This window comes from Neodothiora populina (genome assembly GCF_041146345.1).
Source record: "Neodothiora populina strain CPC 39397 chromosome Unknown canker_contig_8, whole genome shotgun sequence".
Classification (NCBI taxonomy): Eukaryota; Fungi; Ascomycota; class Dothideomycetes; order Dothideales; family Dothioraceae; genus Neodothiora; species Neodothiora populina.
In genome coordinates, this window is record NW_027191411.1 from 1,057,480 (window position 1) to 1,081,987 (window position 24,508).

Genomic DNA, 24,508 nt, shown 5'->3' on the forward strand with positions numbered 1-24,508 from the left:
TTTATCGAGCCAAGAACATGACGTCGGCACGCTTCTCCGATGTGGCCCGTCCTCACCATAAATATTTAGAGCTCGAGCTTCCAGCAACGAGGCCCCACGTAACTTTCGCCGCCGCGATCGAGATGTAGAGATATGAAATACTTGCAAAGCATTCGGCCCGTTACTCTCGACAACCTCATTGTGCTCAAGAAAAGATGGAAAAGTACAAGAATCGCCCGATCTCTGAGCACCAGTAGCCTCGATTCACAGTGGAGAAACGTAAGCCTCAATACGTGTGAGGAACGTCAGTCTAACATCACTGCACACCACTATCGTGATATATAGAAGTCCGTGGAACTGGGTACAGTAGTTTCTATTGTTTAGTTTGGCTGCTTCTTAGCATAACAAAGACCCAGTGTCTGTGTGCGAAATCCACCGCAATTCGTGTTGCTGCGGTGATGTTTCTGCTCCTCGCTGCTCTCCGACTGCTTTGTATAACATGAGCATCTGCGCTTTATTGCAAGGTCCATACCAAGGACATGCAAGCTCGGCTATGCCACAAGATGCCGAGACGCAGCTGTCGTGGCTGCATATATGTCGTGTAACCATCATGGTCTCTCGTGAGCATGTCTAAGCGGCAAGTTGTATCGATGCCCTTCAATGGTAAGCGATCAATTGTTCCTCGTATACGAATATGCAGCAAAGCTCTGAACCACGCAAGCTCGAGCAACGTTGTACTTTAGACGTTGCAGGTGGTCCGGGAGACATGTCTGAAGTTCCCCCATCAACGTCGACTTCGGTCCGTCCATGACCACCGGTCAATGAACCTTGGTCGTTACTTGTCTGCAGCTGCAAAGCACCGTCGGCGGAACCTTGACGAGAGCTCTCACAATTATCGAGTAGAAGATGTCCTGGTCCTTGTGGTTCAACCCTTGAACTTGCGCTGCGGTCTCAAGTATAGCTGGAAGGTGTAATTCACAGTACAGGACTATTTCGGAGCATTGCACCTACACCGCAACAGCGCAACATGGGGAGATCGACCCGTGGACAGGTTGCATCCCCACGAAAGCATTGGGAAAGCCCAACGTAATACCCGCACGGTGCAAGTTTCCAAGGAGCACCTTCTGTCTCTAAGAATGCATGCATCACTCATCGGCCGCAATCCACCGAATTTGAAGATTATGCACTGTACTACCTAAATGTCCCACCGGCATGGCCTGAATACCTTATCTCTGCACCGGAGTCGAACCCTTGCTACTTACGCCGGCAATCATCGGATTTAGGATTCCGACGGACATGGACGGCATATTGGCTGCCTCCCCTGACCATTGGCTCAGATTGCAGACACGAGAAACTTAGCAGTGTCAGACCGAAGAAGTCAGAACTCGATTTTGCCTGACCCTACATTGAGCACCACAAACTGCATTACACTGCGGCAAAGGACGTACGATTCTCCCAAAAGTGAGGTATCTTATCATCTACCCAAGATTTCTCCTCTGCCTCTGGCTCGTAACACGTAGGCCGGAGGAGTTATAGACTTCGCCTTCTTCTCCCTTTCTAAATACTGCATGCAGTCATAGATGATCCATCTTCGGAAATGGCCAGGCCCAATGCCCTCTTCTGCAAAGTAGCCTTCGATGCGACCACAGTAACGCGCATAATTAAATTCAGGATCCTCCTGGTACAGATCACGTCCCATTGTTGCCAAATCTTGAAGGAAAGCACGAAACTGCTGTAGCCCTTGAAGACTCTATGGGAATGGTAAGAACCACGCCCGTGCGATCTGGTATATACCGCTCAAAATGCTCGCGATAGACACCGCGAAGTGGCACCGGTCCTTGTGGGAGCTGTGCAGCGAAGGCACCGAAAATGCGTGCATATTCGATCAGATTGTCCATGGCTATCGGATAATGGCCTCCTACCTGGAGCTCGAAGCCATCGAGGCGGACGTCTGGATGTGTAATACGGAGGTAGGTCAACGCACGCCTGAGGATAGGGAAGAAAGGATCAAAGCTGAGGACGGAGAAGAGAAATGTTTGCTGGGTAAAGAACATGCCGACTGTTTCGCTTCTGATCTGACGGCTGACACGGGTGATGGGTGGAGGAGCCCATGCCGCACAGCTGAGGTCGTTCCCCATGGGACGTATCTCGACCGTGCGTGTAGGGTTCAACACAACCATATGGTAGATCATGTTACGGATCTCGCCTGGCAAGATCATGAACAGATTGTGGCCTGCAGCGGAATGCCTGCCATTGTAGCCATCAACTTTCGTATTCGATGTTCTGACCAGTATGGAAACATCCATCGACCTTCGCTCCTAAAGAGCTGCTTGGATTGTTCACTTGCTTCGAGATGACAGCATGGAGGAAAGGGGGATTTTCGTACTGGATACGATCTTGGTTTGAACGTTCAGCGTAGAAAGATGGAAAGCAAGTCATTCAGACGCACACGAGTATTTGTATTGCCACTGCTTGCAATAAGTTTGGTTGATACCCACAGGACCTACCAACTCCGAATTCCTTGTGATTGCGTCGTGTGAGACTCGAGACGCCAAGACCAGTCATCCCTCGATAAGAGACCAAGTCTACTAATACCATGGCACAGCAATTTTTAGAGAATAGTTCGCGGCGGACATCGTAGTCAACTCGAGACTTGCACTTCAGATGAACTCTCGACATCTGCTGTTGTGCCTGCTCGAATGCCGTCCATGTCGGAGATTACCTCGCCACCACCATATGATGGTATACGACTGACTTGATACTGTGATGCTGAGACCTGTAATAATCGCACGCTTCAGCCGAGACACTCGTGAGTCTGGCTTTACCTTGTGTTTCATGAACAGAGATTCACTTGACCCAGAAGCTCTCCGACTTGCTACTTGAATGAACCCGCTCCCATGGCTTAGCGTATTCGTAAGGACAGAGCAGCAGGAGTGGTAGTGGTAGTCGTCGTAGCAGAGTTGATGGTGGTGGTGTGCTCTCACGACTTGTGGTCGCAGTCGCAGCGTTATCCGGGGATGCCAAGCTGACAAGCCGAGGTTCATGGGCGACTCGAATGGGCTGGTGACTGCGTATCAATCATTTAACAAGGCAGCATGACAACGAAAATAACATGAAACATAAATCACAAGTTTTTTCTGTCATGGCAGAATGACCTATAAAATTACAAAATGGAGTTCATGACCAATATCCAGTCTGGACTGGATGAGCAAAAGCCGTCGTTGTTCGGTAAGTGCTTCCATGTTTATATGCATTTATCCACTCATATTGCCATATCGTCATCTTTGACATTTATACAAGGTATTCACGGCAAAATACTGACAATGTAATCAAGAACTTCTGTCTGAGCAACAACTCGCATCTTTGATTCCTCCCTCGTTGCGATACCTCCTTGCAACCGCGACCCACCGACATCCCCGCTATCTCCTGCGGATACTGAATTCTTTCGACGAGATATATGCTCTATTATCTCTTCTGGTAGAGCGTCACTACCTACGGACATATGGCGGAGGCTTCACAGAAAACTTCTATGGATTGAAGCGCGAGCGAGTGCTGCGCGTGAAAGATGGCGAAGTCCCTCGCGCAGCCCTGGGCGCTCCAGATCAAGTGCGCGAGACACTGAAACTAAAACACTCGGATATATGGATGAACCTGGCGATCATGGTAGCCCTGCCATATGCGAAACGCAAGTTGGACGAAAGTTACGATATCCACGCCGCCAGCGCGAACATCTTGGGGCCTGCGTTCCGCTCAGAGACGCTGCCTCAAGGCGCTTCGATCAAGCAGCGCATGCTCTACTACTACAAGTGGTTCCTGCGGAAAGTGTATCCGAGTGTGAACGCTGCCTATTACTTTTCTCTCCTGGCCTTTAACCTGCTGTATCTATTCGATAGTACAAAGTACTCTTCGCCGTTCCTCTGGATGATAGGATCTCGGATCCGACGACTCAACGGCGCAGACCACAAAGCGATCGAACTCGCATCTCAACCCACGCCACCTCGAGGCCAACGACCCGGCGCACCTCCAGCACCAGCGAGCCTGCTAAGCAAGCGAACATTGACAGAGACCGTGTACCCCAAAATGCTATCCAGTCTCAAGATCCTTCTCCCGACCTCCATCTTCGCGCTTAAGTTTCTCGAATGGTGGCACGCAAGCGATTTTGCGCGCCAGCTGTCCCGCAAAGCAGCCGAAGGGCTCGAGCTGCCACCGCCAACAATATCCGGTCTGCCGGCTCCCACTCCGCCAGCCGGAAAAGAAAAGTCAGGGGTAACATTCACCTCGGACGCCAAGGGAGGAGCAGCAGCAGCAGCAGATACAGAGAAATCCGAATCAACAGCGGCGACTGCAACAAGCCCAGCAACAGGAATAACCGGCAGCGCACCCTCACCGCCAATCTCCAGCACTTCCTACCTGCCCATCCTGACCGTGCCACCTCCTTCTACAGACAACGCCGAGAACTGCCCCATCTGCCTCTCGTCCATCCAAACCCCCACCGCCGCGCAGACCGGCTACGTGTATTGCTACACGTGTATATTCCGCTGGGTGGAAGGCGAGCACCCGCGGCAGATCGCCTTTATGGAGGGAAACAAAGAGGGAGGCGTCGATGATGAAGCTGGCGAGACTGGAGAGGGCAGGGAGTGGGCTGAGGCTGGCGGGGGTAGTAGGAAGGATAGATGGGAGGACGGAAGAGGCAGATGTGCGGTCACTGGTCGACGACTACTTGGTGGATCGGGCGGGTTGAGGAGAGTCATGGTTTGATTTTCGATGCATCTTGAACTTTGGGGGCCTGGGACTACGGACTGTTCCTTTCAACGAGGTCGAGCGTGGCGCTTCTTGGTGGTTTTGTGCTGGGAGAAAATATCGCACCATGGCTTGCTGAGAGCTAATAATGTGCCAATTTGGATGTTCTTTCGGATAAAACATACTATATGGTTATCTAATGTCATGTATCTTCCCATGCATTGTATTTCATGCCTTTCGTAATGAAGATGTGTCCTGTGTATAGAAAGATCCTAGAATCCCTTGTGCATATGGAGAAATTGCATTGCTGTGCCCGCGTATTGCAGTTGAACATCTTGTCTGGTATTGGACAGGAGAGCAGGCGTCCATTTGGAAGTAATTTGCTGCCATGCCCCGTGGTCCCCATGCAGGACTGATCATCGTATGGACGGTGCCCCTCTGTAGCTGTCGCTGTGGAGGGGAACGGAGTGGGTCTTCATAGAGCCACTGCTCGAAGATGTCTCGATTGTCGCTCTGGTGGCTGGTTTTCTCCCCAGTGCATCAGATCTGATTCAGAGAGACGGGGATAATCGTTGTCATGAAGCACCTCCGTGTTGCGTGACAAGCAGGCGGAGGGAGCGATTTTGGGTCGTTAGGTAGGTATTCGTATCCGGTCGGTTCGTGATGATCTATTTGTATCGCTTCCGAATAGTAAGAAAAGTAGACATTCCTGTTCTGACGTTGACTGGTTGATTGTCGATCATGGTGATGATACGATCGCATGTCGGATCCCTCATCGCGACTCCCTGGAGACGGCGATCTCACATCTCATCTCTCCACCCGAGGGCGTTACCAGCATCTCTGCCCACATAGCCCCTGCTACTCCTCAAACTCTCGATAAGTGTTTTTCTTATGGCTTCATCGTCCAGAAACTCTCTGATCCTATTCTTCAGTTGCACAAGCTCCTTCACATCTCCGATCTTGCTACCATCTTCACCACAACGACAGCAGTCAACATCAGCAACAGTCTTGGCAAATTCATTGCCTAGATCCAACAGCCCTTTTGCTGCCTCTCTAGCATAAGTACTGTTTTTGAGAGGCCAATAAACCATACCGACTTTGGCGGGCAGCTGCGCTCTGAACCTGACGAACATCTCAACCCACTTGACCAATTCGTCCATAGATCTAATGCCAGCGTTCACGTGTTTGAAAAGAAGATTACCCAGTCTCACATCTTCCATACTACCTCCTGCTGATGATGATGATGATGCTGCTGCTGCTGCCTCTGCTGCTGCCTCTGCTCCTGTGTCTCCTTCAGTGAGGGACGGAACTTGCGTGTGGGCGCGTAAAGCTTCAAGGATACGGATCAAGGGCTGGATGCCTTGATCTAACGGACATTGCAAATCATACACGAAGGTGTGAGACGAGTAGTATAGAGACAGTGTCTCGTAACGGAGTTGACGACTCGTGCGACATAAAGGTGGACTGATCCACTCATTGGTTTTTGAAACGGTGGTGAATGCTAGACGGAGAGGGGGAGAGCGTGTCAGAGTGTATGTGTATATCCGGTTACGGAGCTCAGCTGGCAGGCGGAGGAGGGGGCTTGTTAACGGGGTAAAGACTGGAGTAGAATCCATTTCTCGACAAGACGATGTTATCAAAGTCAGAAGTGTAGAGGCATAGACTAGGGAGGTGTCATAGAAGTTTAAGTCAAGCTACGGGACAATGGTCCAAAAGATATTCCGATATTCTTCTTGTTGTGTTCATCAAGGTTGAGGTGACGACGATGATGTGGGTGATGATCTTGAGATAAGATCGTACGAGCCACGGCGATATCGCCAACCATCAGCTAAACTCCGCTATCGGATAACAATCTTATCTGATCATCGGGTACTTGTACTCGCGTTGGTTCCACACCTTCTCGTCGACCTTGCGTAGTTGATGACAAGAAGGCTATACTGTACAGCCTTTGTCAACAGTATATTGAGAGACAGTTTAACAACTCACCAGCCTGAGAGGAGATGAGACGAATGCCCGCGTTCGATCTCCCAATGCAAAAGCTTCCAACATAGTCCCAATCGGTCATGTTGTGACCGTCGGAATGGATGAAGGCGGACTGAGTGTCTATCTACTATTTACCAACCAGAGGTTCTGACGTGATTGGCCAATGCCTTCAGGCCACTGCCTACAAAGTCTCGCACAAGAGAAGATATGGAAGTAGCAGAGCCAGATGCTGGCCGTTGAAAGATCCTCTTGATGTTACTGTCCTCTTCGTTCTCAACGTTGAAGTACAATACATTGTGCGCGATCCTAAAAGCGAGGTACCACGCTGCATATCCACCGCGGTTGACCTGCCAGCCTCGTGAAGACACTGATGATGACCATGCCGATGAAAAGAGGTGCACAGTCAAGGTTCTCACGATAAGCAATCTCAGCGCGCCCTTGTGATTCGATGTTTGCTTTGCCCAAGGCGGGTTTAAGGTGCTCTGTATCAACATGGTCATGTGGCTTTGTTCCCTTGGGTCTTTTGGAAGGATATTGTCTGATGTGAAAGTCATACACATGGGAAGTCATAGCGATCATCACGTAAAGGGAAATCGAGAGTAGAGCGCAACTCTGCACGTTGAGGTTCTTCCCTTGGCATCTTGATCGAAAGGTTGGATCAGAGAACTCGATAGTCCGAGAGGCAATGGATATAGTCTCAGGATGCAGAAGGCGGCTCATCTCACAATAAGCAGCTCACCCATAGAAAAGAGGATGTTTAATGGATGCCTATTGATGGCTCACCTACTTAGACCAAGGCGTGCAGCTCTGTGTGTGTCAGGTTGCGGGGCGATCGAAATGCATACCTTCCCTTAGCTGGCCATGGTCTACGCCATCAGGATTGTGGTCTTGCGGATCATGTTGGTGGTGTCTGACAAGAGCAGGCGAAGGAGTGAGCGAGGCTGCGCCAAGACTACAACAAGGGTCTCAAGGATAAGAAGTTGCAGAACGATAAGAAATCGACATCAGGGCAAAAAGTTGATTTCACATCAGAGTGGCGTATTAATCATTTAGTGTGAGGACGGCGTATTATTCGCAGTCTGTGACTCTTGATTCCCCGCCATTTCCTCCCAAAAAATCAAAGTTCGAGATAAAAGTTGCTTGTCGCAGATTGTCGCCGCCTCAGGTTTGTCAGATTTCCTCAGGCTCAAGCACATTACACGGTCGCCCATACTTTCATTGTCGAATATCTCTGCAACTTGCTCTGCACATACACAGGCCCGAGCAAGAAGGAGAATTTTTCTGTCACGACGAACGGCATCGGTTCTTCGTCCAGCGTTTCTCTAATTGATACCCAGTCGTTTTCTTTTTCTTCTTCAGTTCAGTCTTCATTTTCTGCATCATGTCGATGGATCTCGACTCCGTTGCCCTCCCCGCCACCCAGCAGAGGGAGGTGACGAACGCTACTATCCTCTGTTGCAACTGTGGCGCACCCATCGATGGCACACAATCAGCCGGTGCTCTCTGCTACGACTGCATCAAACTCACCGTCGACATCTCTCAGGGCGTACAAAGAGAAGGCACGCTACACCAATGCCGTGATTGCGACCGCTGGCTCTCACCTCCCATGCAGTGGGTGGTTGCTGCTCCCGAGTCCCGCGAGTTGCTGGCTCTATGCCTGCGCAAACTTCGTGGTCTCTCAAAAGTCCGAATCATCGACGCCAGCTTCATCTGGACAGAGCCCCACTCGCGAAGAATCAAGCTCAAGATCACCATCCAGCAAGAAGCTTTCCAGGGAACCATCCTGCAACAGACATTCGAGGTTGAGTTCGTCCAGGCCAACCAGCAATGTCCGGAATGTGCCAAATCCTTCACACACAACACCTGGAGAGCCGTCGTGCAAGTCCGCCAGAAGGTCCCCCACAAGCGTACCTTCCTCTATCTCGAACAGCTCATCCTCAAGCACCAGGCTCACAGAGACACCATCAACATCAAGGAAGTGCACGAGGGTATCGATTTCTACTTTGCTGCTCGCAACTCTGCCGAGAAATTCGTGGATTTCCTGAACTCGGTCGCACCGGTCAAGACGAAGAAGTCGCAAGAGCTGATTTCCATGGACACGCACACGTCGGTGAAATCCTACAAGTTTTCCTTTTCCATCGAGATTGTGCCAATCTGCAAGGACGATCTGGTCGCACTACCCATCAAGTTGGCAAAGAGCATCGGCAACATTTCTCCCCTGGCGATTTGCTCGAGAATCGGCACGTCCGTCAACCTGATCGACCCCAACACACTTCAAACGGCCGATGTCAGCACCCCAGTCTATTGGCGCGCACCTTTCTCTCCTCTGGCCGATGTGACGGAACTAGTAGAGTTCATCATCATGGACATCGAGCCCGACTACTCTGTGCAGAAAGGGCGATTCGTCCTGGCCGAGTGCACAGTGGCACGCTCATCCGACCTCGGCTCAAACAACACAACGTACTTCACGCGCACGCATCTGGGCGCCATCCTCAACGTCGGCGACACAGTCATGGGCTACCTGATGGCGGGCACGCAGTTCAACAACAACGAGTTCGAAGCCATCGAGTCGAGCAAGCAGTACTCATCTCAGATCCCAGACGTCGTCTTGGTCAAGAAGTCGTATCCTCGCAAGCAGAAGGCCGGAGGCGCAGCAAAGAGGAACTGGAAGCTCAAGCGCATGGCGCGCGAGGAGAGCGAGATGCTGCCTCGCAAGCAGGACCAGGACCGCATGGAGCGCGACTTTGAGCTGTTCCTTAGAGACGTCGAGGAGGACGAGGAGGTCAGGCAGGGCATGCATCTCTACAGACAGCCTGGGGAGGCGGCTGCTCCCGCCAAGGAAGAGATGGATATGGATGGCGAGAGCGATGATGACAGCGAGGGCGGTCTGCCGCAGATTCCCATGGAGCAATTACTCGACGAGTTTGACGAGATGACTATGCAAGAGTAGACTCTCGTCCCTTTGTTCCTTCAAATCGAACCCTTGTTATTGTTCCCTGAAGAGGAAAAAGCATATCTGGCGTTTTTTTCTCTCTCTCTGTTCGCTTTCTCTCTCTCTCATGAATATAGAGGACTTTACATACTCAGAAACCTGAAATCATTCCAGAAAGTGTCCAGACCACGTCAAGAGAAGACTTCTTGATCAAGTCATATTTCATCGACGGATTTTCAAATCATTGAAGTGCATAGGGAGAGTGAATACCTATACAAATGGTGTACACATGTCATGTAAACACTCCGTCACAGTCCTCATACCATTGCATCGAAGGTCTCGGGTCATCTTTAATTTCGTATTCTGTGTGTATGATGCGTGTACGTATGCACGTTTGTATGTAAGTATGTGTGTATGTAATCTGAGTACTCAATTCGACCTACAAGTCGTCATATACACGAGCTATATCCGTGCCATGTGTATATGTACAAGTGTATACAAGGTGTGTAAGTATGTAATGCATGTGCAATGGCATCAAAAAAGGCTGTATATGCGCCAGGTCTGTCATACTGATATAGGTGTTCAGAGCGCCATGAGCGACGCCCTTTTATACGAGAGTGCCCCCATCAGACATATCGATTTATCAATCTCGTCCCAGTCCTTTCTCGAGAATCGTATTCTTCAATCAAAGAAGTTGCAGGTTCCGTAGTTTGAGCTGAAGGCGCAGAAGGAGAAGCAGAAGCAGAAGCAGAAGCAGAAGAAGAGGAATGCGAAGGGACAGATGAGGCTGCTGCTTCTATGTCTCGGAGCAGTTGTATTCTTTCCAGGAGATGCGTTCTTGGTATTTTTCGAGATGAAAGGCGTTGGTTGCGGGCTTTTTCTTTCGACGATGGTGTTTGTGCATGCGGGGTCCATGGTTGTGATGGGAGAACAGGTGTCGAGTCGTCGTTTGGCGCACCTTCCTCTTCGGCGTCTTGGAACTGGGAACCTGGCTTTCTCGCCGTCTCAGACGTGGGGTTTGCTTGAGCCGCAGAAGCGAGACCTTGCTTGACTTCATCCTCTAATCCCATGGCGCCCACGACTCGCTTTAAAAACCTGCTTCTTCGGAACTTGTCGGCCTGGGCCTGTCTCTCAACGACCTCAAACATTTCCTCTTCTCCCTGCTCGAGACACAAACGAGCCATGTCGACATAAGCAGCATAGGGTAGCCGCTCGGCACGTCCGCTCCGTCTGCTCTTCTCTTGCAAGACACACATCTCTCTCCAGATGCTGGTTCCGCTCATCCAATCGTTTCGATCGGCACAGTCACGCAACAACGGCACCATGCCCCTGATGGATAGACCCCATCCTTCGGCTCCCATGTCTGCGCACAGGCTCAATGCCGTCTCGAAGCCCGCAAACTGCAAGACACCGTTGATGAGAGCCTGGAAGACTTTGGGTGTTGGGTAGGGCTTCTGGATGATTTTATCCTCGTCGAGCCTTATTAGTCGCGACGCGCCTCCTGATGCTGTAATGTTGATGTCTGGGCGTGCCAGCATCATGCCGCCGTCCGTGCCTCGCATGTAAGCCAGAGACTGGGAAAAGGAGTCGAAGTTGTCGTGTTTGATGGCAGTGTGGAGAATGTAAAACAGCGTGTCTTCGTTTGCGCGGACTTTTGATTTTCTTATGCATTGGATTACTGCGTTCAGAGGTTCTTCGTCGCCGGAAATATTATACAGGTTCTTGAGGATGCTGTTCCAGACATTAAGGGTTGGTGGAGCGGTGGAAACACTGAGATTGTAGCAGATCTTTGCTATCGTTGCTGGTACATCATGCGTGGATTTTGAGGTAGAGTCTGAGGTGGACGTGGACTGCCGGGAGGCATCAAAGACGGATTCAATAGCGGCGAGAAGCTCGGCGCCCGTCTCTTGATGACTGCCATCAATGTCCTGTGCGTATTGCGCCGAGTGAGGATGTACAGGCTCTTCATATGGTTCTTCGTCAAGGTCTGTCAAGGAGAGGTACGGATCGTACCATCTGAGAGACTTCAAGCGTGCCTGGGTCGAGTTGTAGAGATACTCCAGCTGACCGCGCGGCATGGTCATAAGTAGTCTGAAAGAACCGGGGACTGACGCAGCAGCATCTTCGACTCTGTCAATGTCGTGCAAGTAGATAATCATGCGTATGATCATCCTGTCCACACACAACTCCGTCACGCGCAGTTTCTTGGGCGTCCAGAGGCGCATGGCGGCACGCTCTTTTTTATACTCGTGGGCGTATTCGGACTGAGGAGGAAGATTGCCTTGTCTCAGCGGCGGCCCGGTGTTCGCAGGCCAGAGCGGACCGCCCTTTGCCAGAGCCTCGTCTTCGTATATCGATTCCGTCTCATGCAATTCATGCTCAGCCGAGTATTTGTCCTGTTCAGCATCCGAATCCGACGCATCTCCTGCTTCGGCCAACCTCATGACCAGCCGCTCTTCCCACGTTTGCCCCGAGTGACTCGTCGCTCTTCCATGTCTCGAGTTCTCCTCCTCTTCGCCATCGATATCATGCTTGACCTGAGCGATAGCCTGATCCCACTGGTCCCTCCGTCTCTGTTTCACGACGGCGTCCGTAGTCGCGGCGGCGGCGAAGATGCCCGAATACCACAGCGTGCTGCTGTAAGCATACTTTGGTCGCTTTCCAGCAGCGGTGATGGGACGGCGATAGACACCATGAGCGGCGGCATTACCTGCGCACGAGGGACACCGACAGGTCAGTCTGGTCTGCGTTGCGAATCGAGACCAGAGGGTTTGCATTATTGCCGCATTCTTTTGGGATTATTGTCGTCGTCTCGTCTGCGACCTGCTACTAGAAAAAGGCCGACGATTGCTGATTACTATCACCGTTTCCTCGAAGACACAACACTGTACAGTATAACTAACAATTATTGCCGAGAACGGCTGATTAATTGAACTTGGCTTTGTGTCGGATGTTCGACTTTCTGCGCGAGTCAAGATTCACCTTGGCGCTACTCTTGCGTGACCACTGCATGGCAGCCCACCTCCCCACTATCACTTTCTACGGTATTGTCTTGACTACCTCTACGATATTGTGGTTTCATAGTGAATTGCCACCATCGACCAATAAATACATAGATCAACAGGACGATACAATGCTCGCAGTAACACTGACCGCCGAGCTCAACGGGTACCTTCCCATTTCTTGCCTCGTCAAAATAGCATTCACTAAATACACATATTCGACAGCGTGACCGATCTCCTACCTATCGATACTGAGGAGAACCCATTCTACTACACCTTCAGAGTCCAATGCACATCGTGTCGGGAAGTCCACCCGAACCTGGTGAGCGTGAGCAGATTTGTAAGCCCCGCTTCGCTCCTCTCGTCTTGTCCCCACCTTCGTCTCTAACCCAGCACACTACTGCAGGAAAACAACGAAATCTCAGGAAGCAGAGGCGAGGCAAACTTTGTGTGGAGGTGCAAGAACTGCAAGGTAAGAACCGAGCGTCAGAAACTTGAACTGTCCGATTACGACGAAGATCCCCTAGTCTGCATTTTTGTGTTTCATGTACTTATCCAAACCCGCAAAATCCACAGAAAGAACATTCGGCCAACATCCAAGCCTCGCCGAAGTCCTACCCTCAGCAGGACACTCCCAAGGCACAGAACATCATCAGCATCGACTGCCGAGGACTGGAGTTTGTCGAGTTCAAGCCCGACGGCGAGTGGCAAGCCGTCGGCGTCGAGTCGGGCTCGAAGTTCTCGGGTATCGATCTGACGGATGGCGAGTGGTATGATTACGACGAGAAGGCCGGGGATGAGGTCAGTATCAAGGAATTAAAGTGGGAGATTAAGCGGGCTTGAAGGACTATGTAGGTTCTTTGATAGTGCCATGGATAACAGAAAAAGGCCCAGATTATGACTTTGGGATTGGTGAGGTTCCATGACTAGACATTCCCACTGGATCGAGTCGTCCTACGGCAGTCCTTCAAGTGCAGCGTACAGCAGGCTAGGAACTCTCTTCATGTGCAACCTGTTCCCGAGTATACACACCGAATTCGCAGGACGGTCCACAGCTCACACAGTCCCTGTTGGAAGCATGCACGAGCACCTGGCACAAGTGCTAGGTGATGAAGATTCAATCTTTCTTATTCATGAGACGGCCGTGTAATATTTGTTATGCTCATCTACCAATTGTAGCAAAAAAAAAACAAGGTGAACTCGCTCCATGATGGCTGCCTGTTCATGGTCCCTGACAGCCAGACTGGTGTGTGTTTTGACACATACTCATTACTCATACAACATCCACCGGACCCAGGTGGAGAGTCACATGTTGCTGCCTAGATGCCTCCTCCCGAACGAGCAGTAGAGACATAGTAGTTGCCTCGAACAGGCTCGCGACGGTCATTTAGTCGAGCTCTGTAGCGGACGCCGATGAACGATGTCAGAGCCGCGACTGAGAAAATGGTGGTGTTCTTTGGTCTGTTGTTTCGAAGAGTGACGGGTTAGCCATCAGTCAATTGGACTCGGCTTCTATGTGAATTGTCTTGAACACATACGTGATGTAGTGTGAAAGAGCCATGTTGAACGTATCACGAGTAGTATGAATGCTGTCCTTTCCTCGTGCCGATGGGCTTATCTCTGATTCAGACGATCTTGCTTCGAAAAGCGGTTTGTTGTCTAGTAGATAGTGGGAAAGAGAGGGGGGCAGAGACTCGATTGATTTCTCTATAGCAAGACAGAGAGAAACAACACAAGAGAAGCGAGGTCACATAAAATAAAGAGACCACCTACACCACCACCACCACCACCACCACCACCACCAGCCCTTAGCTCATCGGAGCAGGTAGGATAAGAAACAAGAACAGTAGGTAGTCACCGCCAAAATCGCACAAGCTCTCACACCATCATCACCTTACTCTTGAACCCTACCCGACCACGCGTAGCTGTAGCCTTACATTACCTCATGCCCCTCCTTCCTTTGCCACTTTCGTTTGGAGTAAGGTAACAGGGAATCCCGAAGAAGGAGAGCACGCGACATCTTTCCTCGAAAAGGCAAGGCTAAGGGTTTATTGTTGCCCTTCCCGGTTGACGACTTACTGTACCATAGCTCCACACAGTGCTTTCCCCATCTCCAAGAAAACCTTCTGAGATGGTCTGAGGTGGGTTCCCCGCATGCTACATGAGAAAGAACCCTCGGGTTGAAACACACTCAAGTGGACCAGGGGTTCGCTGCTGCTGCTACTGCTTGCTGGTGCCAAAGTATGTGCTGGAACCCGAGGGACTGGAAACCAAACTGGTAAAAGTACCTGTAGCTCAATTGCTCACCTATCCGTAGTGTGGTTACAGCTACCGCACTTTGTACATGTACCGTCGTCGTCCCACCATGAGTCGTCCCTGGGATCTGGGCCTGTGGGGTCATAACTGCCACCTGCAAGCACAGAAGCAAGGGGAGAGGGAAATGGGTCTGGCCGATCCGAAGGTATTGCATAAGGCATAAGGCCAGGTAACAGCATATGCTGTAAGTACAGTATCTCCGAGGTTGTACTGCAATATACGCCTCGACGTGATCTCATGGTGGGCGCCCCAGATGGCGAGGCTTGGCGCTGACGTCGACTGTTTGCCGTCGATATACGAAGTCAAAGTCGCCCGCAACTGATAGACATGGCGGTGGATAAGATATTGTCGTCTGTAAATTAATTCTGGCACCACTCTTTCATAAGATTCATTGCAGCTATATTATTTTGACGATTTAGCTTGGCCGCGATTCACAGCATAAACAAACAGACGCTTTTCTGACATTGCACAAACCCCAGCTCGTCTTGAATTGGAGTAAGAGAAGCAAGTGATCCGCATACAATATACATCATCACCACGACCATAACTAGACACTATGGCGTCCTCTTCGACTGCGACTCCATTGCTATAGTAAGTGGTCGAACAGTCAAGTTAGTGAGATCGCAAGGGAGTATCTGACACTGTACCAACAGCTCATGCATAGCATACAAGAACACCATTCTGACCGAACATACAACCTCGGCCGCCAGCGCAACCAGCTCACTGGCCTCGCTCATCTTGCCTAAAATCGACCACTCGGCTCCTCAAAAGCTCACTTACACACATGGCCAGAACCACATCCATTACATGAGCGACGCGGGCACGGCATCCGCCGACAACTGTCCGGGCCTCACGTATCTTGTCATCGCCAAGCAAGACCTCGGCCGTCGCATTCCTTTTGGGTATCTGGTTGAGATCAAGAAGCGCTTCCTGGCGCAGTATCCTCCCACATCGACGGAGCTTTCGGGTCTGCCGGCGTATGGCGCGGCGGCGTTCAATGGCGAGCTCAAGAAGCTGATGGTGGAGTTTGGAACCACCAAGGCGGGCCAGGATGATGCATTCAGAAATGTCCAGAGCGAGATCGATAACGTGAGGGACATCATGAGTCAAAACATCGAGCAGGTGCTCGAGAGGGGAGAGAGGATTGATTTGCTGGTCGACAAGACTGATCGATTGGGGGGTAGTGCGCGAGACTTTAGGGTCAGGAGTCGTGGCTTGAGGAGGAGGATGTGGTGGAAGAACGTCAGGTTGATGGTCATGTTGATCATGGTCATAATCTTTCTCGTTTACCTTTTTGTTGGCTTTGGATGCGGTGAGTCTTTTTCTTCTCATGCGTTTTGTTCAAAGCTCGACCGTACTGACAATAAACAGGCCTCCCTGGATGGTCGAGATGTATCCGAGGATAGTCGCCTTTTTTCTTTTTCGCATGAGTCTCTGAATACTCCTTCTACGTTCAAGTCTTCAAACGGAGTCAAAAGCGATGCTCCTGTCGGCTACGAATACTGGACGAGGTCTTCTGATAACAAACATACTACGCCGTCAATAATGTTCAATTTTCTTTCTAACCTCAAAACTCCTTTGCCTCTCTGATTACATCTCAACGCACTCTATGAAACATGTGGATCCATAGGGATATATGCGCCAGGAAATCATTCTGCCGACCACAATCCACAGTGATTAGGTCACGATCACGCCCGCCTAGGGTAGACTACATGCTGTATCTCGTTACAGTCCTCTCACCTACTCACTATGGCCCACAACACCTTTACTATTCATTCAAAAAGGCAAAGTTACCGAGACCCTACTCAGCTCGCCAGAGACGTTGAGAAGAGAAATCGCGCTGCATATACAACTTCGAACGAAGGGCGGAGGGAGCGGAGTTAACGAGGACTAAAGACGCAGCAAAGTCCGAAATGTTCGTCTTCGGGACCACAGGGCACTTTCGCTTAGGAGAAACGTGGTCATGCATTCCGCACTGCCGGGACTGTCGTCCTCGAGAGCGGACGGAAGATATTCTAGAGCTTTTACTGCTGCTCTTTAAAGCAACGGTCTTCCTACAATACTCCTGAGTCTGCAGAGTTCCAAGGTATTTGTACAGTGAGGTACCTCAGGTAGGGCAAAAGAGAGTTTCCTTGCATATCCGCAGCAACTCCGCACAAAGCGGCCTTCATCCGCCGCCGAGAGGAGTCCAATTATGCAATCCTTACCGTGGCTACTGTATAACAAGGTTACATGCACAAACCATCCGCTCAACGCCGGAACAGCCTTACCCTTTACCCTTATGCTACCGTATGAAACCCCCATCACTATCCCTCGACTTTCCCTTTTGTTCTTTAAGTCCGGTTCAAATCTCCGTTATCCGTCTCTTGTCTCGTCTCGACCGCCGCAAAGCAAAGCAAAAGGGTCGGTCGGGCGTAGGATAATAATCCCTCAGTTTCCCACCACCACGTAGTACAAGTCGAGAGAAAAAACATACCTTGTGACATACTTTTTTCTTGTATGATTTTTTCTTGACTCTCTACAATCTGGTTGTTTTTGATCTCTTTGACCTACCGAGCTCTTCATTACTTGTCGGATAGATATCTACCTTCTCCGGATTAGATAACTCGAAGGTCGCAACGTGCTTTTCTTGATACCCCCACCCACCCGCGCCTTGTCGTCCGCATAGGCCGGCCTCCTCCACCCCTTTAGTGGAGCTTGACAATACTCTCGATATTCAATAATCAGCAAGAAGACTCGACTTGTCAAAAGCCTTGGATACTCAATCTCTGATCCTTCCAGCCATCGGAAACAATACCCGGAACGAAAACACAAACAACCTCGGAAAGGAGAATAAACCAAGGAAAGCGCGAATAATCCACAACCAAAGTACAAGAAAGGAAGACAGAGAGACAAAATGGCAGCATCGGACGAACCAAACGTCAACTTCGGCTCCCCCTGCGTCTTCTACGATTCACACCCAGAAGAGCAACCGACACTGCTAGGTTCATACTGGCAAGCGTTGAAGGGAAACCTATACATCGCCTGGTCCGGCGACGTGCCCAAGGCATTATATCCCGGCAACCTGCGCCTGACATGGTGGACGGTAAGTTTCCTCTTCCTCTCCCTCCTCTCCTCTGTTCTACAGAAATAGCTAACAAGAAGAAACAGACAGACAACAAACAAGGGCTGCGCGACTACGAACTGCACCAACACGCGCTCGTCAAGCTGCAATACGACAGCCTGTGCGAGCTGCCGGACGTGCGCCGCTGCATGATCCTGGGCTTCAGCGGGCAGAACCCCTACATCCTGACCTTCGGGCAGAACATCTGGCAGGAGAAATTCAAGCGCGAGAAGCGCGCCAACAACGCCAAATGGCTGTCGCCCGAGGAGCGCGAGAAGAGGCTTGCGGAGCGCCAGAAGCGGCTCGATGCCGCGGGCGTGGCGGCCGCGGGCCATGATGATGACGAGAAGGCCGGCACGCAGCACGTTGAGGATAAGAAGAACGGAATCAGTTTCAAGATTGATGAGCTTATCATGTCGAACGAGGAGAGTGAGACGCAGAGGTTGTTGGGCGGCACGGACGAGGACATGGTTTAAGGATCTCTTTATGCCCTGGCTTGCGCGAGTTTTTGCTCTGACCAAGGAGCAGAGATGGAAGGAAAGGTGCGCGTGGGAAATCCCCCTTCTACATGGCCTTGAAAGAGAAAGAAGTAACCTCGAGAACGTGGCTCTCCCTCGACCTGCTTATAGTCAAATCAAGCTTCCAGAAACCTTGTCCAGTTGTACAGACAGAAAGGACAAGTCCGGACGCCGACTTCGACATTGGATTCATCTCTTCCAAAGCAGCGTCGAGGGGACGAAGAAAAGAACGAGCGAGAGAGGCAGAGACGATGAGAGCGGGGGATGGAATGCATGAACGAGGACGGAAGACATAAAGCCGTATATCGTACATATACACGGACACACGGACGCATAGACTATAGAATAATCATCATACTTTTTTCTTTTTACCTTACACACCTGACAATCCGAACATGACCATCTACAAGACTACGGTTTTCCGATTCGCAATGACCAAGAGACGATGGAGTTGTTGTTGTTCTTGATTTCTTATATCTTTTCATACCATTACACTTGGAGTAAATGCACCCTTCCTGGAGAGGGGATGAGCTCTGGTTTCTTTCCCTTATGAGCCAGCACTTTTTATGCTGGGGAAAGAGGCAGATCACACGCACGCGTACATGTATGCTCTGCCGTACGGAAGAACAAGAGGCGATTGCGACGCCCAGCTCTCAATGGCAGATTATACCTGCATTGGGAACGTGCTCTATATACGCACGACTGTGTAGTGAGGCATGGGACATTTCAAGCAACGTCCGATGCGTGACGTTGAAAGGAGACAGCTAGGCGATTCTCTAGGAACAAAATCCACTCTATGCCTGTGCACCTTCCCACTCAGGGTTCTGTGAGGGAAAAAGTCAGTTCATCAGATCGTCTGAACACACTGCTCCGGAAACAAAGCTTACCTTCTTCAAGATGACGAGTCCCTCCATGACGTTGCCCACAGCAATGTACTCCTCGTCTTCCAGCTCGGCACGCTCACCGTATCCCAAAAGAACAGGCGTGGACTGCGTCTGCCATCCAGTGATCGTCTTGGGCTTACCGGCCTGGCCGACAACGTCGACGGCTTGGCCAACCCGGACTGTAACCTGCACGGGCTTGAGGTCCTCGTCTAGCGTGACAAGGAATCTGGGGTGCATCGCCGTCACCAGAAAGTACAGCATGTAGTGAGAGTCACCCAGTACAAACGACTTGGCGTCGACGAGCGATATAAGAGTGGTCAGAAGACCGGCAGCCGACACGCGAGACAAGACACTGCGGTCGGTGTGGAAAGGATTTAGTGACATGGTGCCCTTTCCGGCGTGCAGTAGACCCTGTGCAATGCGGACCATAAACAGCGCGTTCGGATCGCGGTGATAGTACGAGGCCAATTGTCTGAGGAGCTGCGCGAGTCTGGCATTGTTGGTGCCAGCACCCAACAGACCCATTGCAAAAATGGCGTTGACAGCTACATCGTTGTCGTTGTCGTGAGAGTATCGCGAAAGCGTGTCGTAGACCTTCATCTGTGGATTGGATGGAGAAATAAGACCCATGGCCAGAGGAACAGCCTTTCGGATGTTGGCCTCGCCGTAGTGCATGAGATGTCCGAACTGGCGCAGGACCATCTCCTGGCCGACCTCCTCGCCCATGGCGACGAGCGACAGACCGAGCACGGCGTAAGTCTGCAGTAGCATGTCGCCCTCCTTGTCGTCCGAGTCACTCTCCTCGATGTGATCGTTGCAGATGTGCAAGAGCTGCTGAAGCTTCAGCACGGCACCGGTGCCTGCCCAAGCGCATATCTCGGCGAGAATGGAGGTGGGTCGAGACATGGGGTGGTCGATGGCCTTGAGTGTCTCGAGGATGACGTCGACCTCTTCTTGCTGACCAAAGTAGAGCAGGGCGAGACCGAGAGCCATGAAACGGGTCCACTTGTCCTTGAGCTGCTTGTTGCGGTCGTCGTCGAGGAAGGTCTGAATGATGGCCTCGCTGACGTCTGATTGGGCGGAACCGACGAAGATGAGACCGAGGGCGAGGGCGGCCATTGCGGACAGCTGCATGTCAAGGGATGTGTCGGTGACAAAAGGCAGGAGTAGTTCGAGAAGGTCCTCGCGGTTGGAGCCGGCGTATGCAAGACCGAGACCCATCAGAGAAGCGACTCTGACCTGCTTTGACTTGTCCGCATCGAGGTTCTCACCAAGAAGAGCGAATGCAGGGTCATTCTCGCTGCGCACACCAGAGCTGATGATACCGGTGGCGAGGGCGGCTCCAGCCTTGATGGGCTCCTCAGAGGCATATGTGTAGGTATCGATCTTGTCGATGCCCTCGTCGATGTTCCACAACTGAAGAAGACCCATCGAGGCGGCCGTGGACAGCATGCCGTCGTCCTTGGTCCTCCACACCCAGCTGCCCTTGAGGTTGTTCTCGACAAGCATGAGCTTGTCAGAGCCGAACCCTGCGTTGACAAAGGCGTTGACAAAGGCGCTGGCGAGATTGTGTCTGGCAGAGTCGGTGTTTGTCAGACCGGCAGTCCTGCTGGACTCGAGATGCGACTTGTAAATGTCTTCGGGCAGCTTGGGGTCGAGGATGTTGAGCTCCTTGGCCAGTGACTTGAAGTGATCGGGGAGCTTTGTGTTGTTGAGGCATTCCTGCAGCTCTGGGTCTTGTTCCGACTCTTCCTCCGACAGGTCAATGGGAATGCTGGAGCGAGCCAAGATAAAGGCCAGTTGTCGGCGAAGGGTCTTGTCTTTTGTGCAGTCGAAGTCTTGCTTGATGAGAGCGTTGTCGTTGAGTCTGATGGCGATGGTGATGGCGTGGGTGATTTGGTTGTATTTGCGGTAGATGTCGTGTGCGGTGCGCAGAAGACGATCGTTGTCGGGGTAGGTCAGGAGAGGCACGAGGCTGACCATGTAGAGACAGACTCGGGCATATGTGTTCTCGTCGACGTGGTTGACAAGCTCCTCGATCATCTCGAGCTCGCTCAGGAGATCGACGGCGTCGGCCTCTGCGTTGTGCTTGAGGAAGAAGGGAATGAGAGAAAGGGCGAGGGCGTTGAGGTCTTCGGTGTCCTGATCGTCGTTCATTCTCTTCTGGAAATCCGTGCCGATCTCGAGGGCAAGGTGGCGCATGTACTCGTGGCCCCATGATCCCAGATCTTCCGACGGGGCGAGCAGGCGGTACTTGAGCGTGTCTGTTCGCTCTTCGTCTGCGTATGTCATGCCGAGCACGGACAAGGTGTCTGCGAGCGAGTTCTTGTCGTCTCCCGCCGGCCACGACTCGTAGATCTGGGTGAGCTTCTCATAGTGCGGTCGGAGAAACTTGAGAGGCTTGGGAACAGCGGTCATGGACGAGGTCGACGTCTTGATGGATGTCTTGATGGCCTCGAGCGCCGCCTTGTACAGGGACTTGTCGCTCTCCCCTAACCGTTCAACGAGCATGTCCAGCTCATCCTTGAGCTTCTGGTCCTCCTCGCTAAGCTCCTCTGTGCCCTTTGGTCAGTTGCTTTTCTTATGCAGAAGCGAAGGGAATCAACGCACCTGCTGGAAGATCCGTCTTCTTGCCGTCCGCCGTCGTCTTCTCGGTTGAGTCCTTTGCGCCATCGACTCCCTCCGTTGTCTCGTCTTTGACTGGCTCCTTTCCCTTGGCCTTTTCGGTGGGTAGATTGTCGTTTGCCATGTCGAAAGCTGGTCGTTGCCGAGTGGCAATCTAGATGAAGGGTGGATGAAGTGTGTGTTGCGTTGCTGGTGTTGCTTGTCAAGCGGCGGCGAATGTCGAGATGACGAAAGCAGCCTTTTATCTGCGAGCGCGAACTGTGGTCGAGGCGATGACGAGTCCGTGTAGAAGCAGAGACAAGCAGACACTTTGATGATGATGATGAAGATGGTGATGATGATGGTAGATTGACAATTATAATAGTTGAAAGGTACTGATACAGTAGTAGCTTCCACTTCTACCTACAACTGTCGCTCTTGCTGTAATTGTAACTGCACCTGCCTGCCCTGCACTGTTCAGAGCAACGCCAAGTCGTGCCAAGCAATCGTCATGTCCCTCGCAGCTGCTCCATTCGGACTTTGCCCGCAAAACCTCCGAGGACTTTTATCCTTTTTATTATTTCCTTGATTCGAAGCAATCCGCCAGTCCAATATAATAGATATCCAACTAAAACTCCAGTGAGAAGCGCACCTCATCATGAAGTTGGACACTCGTGCCATTCGCTACCTCACCCCCGAGGACTGGCGTGTCCTGACTGCGGTAGGTCTTTAAAAGTCATTTTGCAATATCTTTCATGCGACTGACGACTGATTAAAAGAAACGCATAGGTTGAGATGGGCAGCAAGAACCATGAGGTCGTCCCCACCCCACTGATCCAAACCCTTTCTGGTCCCAAGATTGGAACCAGTGTGCATAGATCAATCTCCGCTCTGGCAAAGGTTGGCCTGATCGCCAAAGTCAAGAATGCCAGTTACGACGGATATCGTCTGACCTACGGTGGACTCGACTATCTTTCCCTCAACACCCACCGCAAAGCCGACCATGTCTTCTCCCTCGGCAACCAGATTGGTGTTGGAAAGGAGAGCGACATCTATGTCGTTGCGAACCCTCAGGGTCGCAAGTGCGTCCTGAAGATCCACCGTCTCGGCAGAATCAGTTTCAGAACAGTCAAGGCCAACCGAGATTATCTGCGCAATCGCAACTCCGGCTCCTGGATGTACCTGAGTAGATTGGCCGCCCAGAAAGAGTATGCTTTCATGCAGGTCCTGCGTCGCGAGGGGTTTCCCGTCCCCGAGCCCATTGCCCAGAGCAGACACACTCTCGTCATGGAGTTCATCGATTCTTTTCCTCTACGCCAGATTGACGAGGTCGCCGATCCTGCTGCTCTCTACAGCGATCTCATGGACATGATCGTACGGCTTGCAAGAGTTGGACTTATACACGGTGACTTCAATGAGTTCAACCTTCTCATTCGCGAGGAACAGGTTCACAGCGGTCCCGAGTCTACACAGTCTTCCACCACTGGCACGGAACAAGAGCCAGAGGAGATGAAGCCCAAACTTATGCACAACACCACAAAGGAAGAACAAGCCTCTGGTCAGGTCCGACTCACACCAATCCTCATCGATTTCCCGCAGATGTTGTCCACCACGCATGTAAATGCAAAGTACTACTTCGACCGCGACGTCGACTGTATCAGGCGCTTCTTCGCGAGACGCTTCAAATACGAGACCGACGAAGAGGGTCCACACTTCGCTGATGCCATCAAAGACTCCGACAAGGGCAAGAGGCTAGATGTAGAGGTCGAGGCTACAGGCTTCTCTCGTAGAATGGCGAAAGAGTTGGATAGGTACATTGAAGCCGTAGGCCGTCCGGAAGAAACCGAGCAAGACGCAGCCGACGACGTCGAGTACGAAGACGATAACGATGACCCTTACGAGCAAGAGGAGAGAGGAGAAGGACTCGAGACCGACGAGCTGCAAGATGAGCAAGTCGACGACTCAAAGCTAGCTGAAGAGATTGGCAGTCTTGGTCTAGAGGACCCAAAGCAACAGCCGACCAGAGATGATGCAGATGATGGACTGATTCCTGTCGAGCTACCAAAGGAGCCCGCGGTTGTGGCTCAGGAGAAAAAGTCCAAAAAGAAGGCCGCTGGATGGTCCATCTAGTGTCTCGCCATAACCAATACAATGTTCACATAATGATACCCCAGAAATTCAGAGACATGTCCTTTCGTGATCAGCCCAGCCTGCATGTGCAGTGAATGACAGACGTTTTGATGTTGACCGATCAGGAAAAGTCACGAGAGACAGATGATCACGCAACTTGGTTCTGCTTTCGCTTTCACGTTTGCACATCTACAGGACATATCGATGACGGACGTGGTGATGTCGAGAGCTGCATGAGATCGTCGTCTTTTGATGCGGATCCAATAGATGTTGATACTGGCTCGATCGGATGGTGCCATTCCTTGGTGATATGCAGT

At 51.4% G+C, this 24,508-nt stretch overlaps 8 protein-coding genes across 8 annotated transcripts; 6 read left to right on the forward strand and 2 right to left on the reverse strand.

Annotated features, from left to right (window-relative positions):
* Window positions 1-3,149: 3,149 nt before the first annotated feature.
* On the forward strand, window positions 3,150-4,737 carry AAFC00_006829 (uncharacterized protein; the record flags this gene model as incomplete). The annotated part of the gene is made up of 2 exons (XM_069346840.1): window positions 3,150-3,207; window positions 3,314-4,737. 2 exons carry the CDS (start codon window positions 3,150-3,152, stop codon window positions 4,735-4,737), a joined length of 1,482 nt encoding a protein of 493 aa, XP_069199715.1.
* Window positions 4,738-8,083: 3,346 nt separating this feature from the next.
* Window positions 8,084-9,652, forward strand: AAFC00_006830 (uncharacterized protein; the record flags this gene model as incomplete). Its single annotated transcript, XM_069346842.1, has 1 exon — window positions 8,084-9,652. One exon carries the CDS (start codon window positions 8,084-8,086, stop codon window positions 9,650-9,652), a length of 1,569 nt encoding a protein of 522 aa, XP_069199716.1.
* A 3,115-nt stretch (window positions 9,653-12,767) lies between these two features.
* AAFC00_006831 (uncharacterized protein) lies at window positions 12,768-13,479 on the forward strand (the record flags this gene model as incomplete). Its single annotated transcript, XM_069346843.1, has 4 exons — window positions 12,768-12,802; window positions 12,862-12,976; window positions 13,043-13,108; window positions 13,213-13,479. 4 exons carry the CDS (start codon window positions 12,768-12,770, stop codon window positions 13,477-13,479), a joined length of 483 nt encoding a protein of 160 aa, XP_069199717.1.
* A 476-nt stretch (window positions 13,480-13,955) lies between these two features.
* On the reverse strand, window positions 13,956-14,197 carry AAFC00_006832 (uncharacterized protein; the record flags this gene model as incomplete). Its single annotated transcript, XM_069348496.1, has 2 exons — window positions 13,956-14,097; window positions 14,175-14,197. The coding sequence occupies 2 exons, from the start codon at window positions 14,195-14,197 to the stop codon at window positions 13,956-13,958; spliced, it is 165 nt and encodes a 54-aa protein (XP_069199718.1).
* Window positions 14,198-15,508: 1,311 nt separating this feature from the next.
* Window positions 15,509-16,358, forward strand: AAFC00_006833 (uncharacterized protein; the record flags this gene model as incomplete). The annotated part of the gene is made up of 3 exons (XM_069346844.1): window positions 15,509-15,543; window positions 15,606-16,264; window positions 16,324-16,358. The coding sequence occupies 3 exons, from the start codon at window positions 15,509-15,511 to the stop codon at window positions 16,356-16,358; spliced, it is 729 nt and encodes a 242-aa protein (XP_069199719.1).
* A 1,490-nt stretch (window positions 16,359-17,848) lies between these two features.
* Window positions 17,849-18,531, forward strand: AAFC00_006834 (uncharacterized protein; the record flags this gene model as incomplete). The annotated part of the gene is made up of 2 exons (XM_069346845.1): window positions 17,849-18,037; window positions 18,103-18,531. 2 exons carry the CDS (start codon window positions 17,849-17,851, stop codon window positions 18,529-18,531), a joined length of 618 nt encoding a protein of 205 aa, XP_069199720.1.
* Window positions 18,532-19,367: 836 nt separating this feature from the next.
* On the reverse strand, window positions 19,368-22,206 carry AAFC00_006835 (uncharacterized protein; the record flags this gene model as incomplete). The annotated part of the gene is made up of 3 exons (XM_069346846.1): window positions 19,368-19,397; window positions 19,461-22,012; window positions 22,068-22,206. 3 exons carry the CDS (start codon window positions 22,204-22,206, stop codon window positions 19,368-19,370), a joined length of 2,721 nt encoding a protein of 906 aa, XP_069199721.1.
* Window positions 22,207-22,719: 513 nt separating this feature from the next.
* AAFC00_006836 (uncharacterized protein) lies at window positions 22,720-24,191 on the forward strand (the record flags this gene model as incomplete). The annotated part of the gene is made up of 2 exons (XM_069346847.1): window positions 22,720-22,782; window positions 22,851-24,191. The coding sequence occupies 2 exons, from the start codon at window positions 22,720-22,722 to the stop codon at window positions 24,189-24,191; spliced, it is 1,404 nt and encodes a 467-aa protein (XP_069199722.1).
* Window positions 24,192-24,508: the final 317 nt, after the last annotated feature.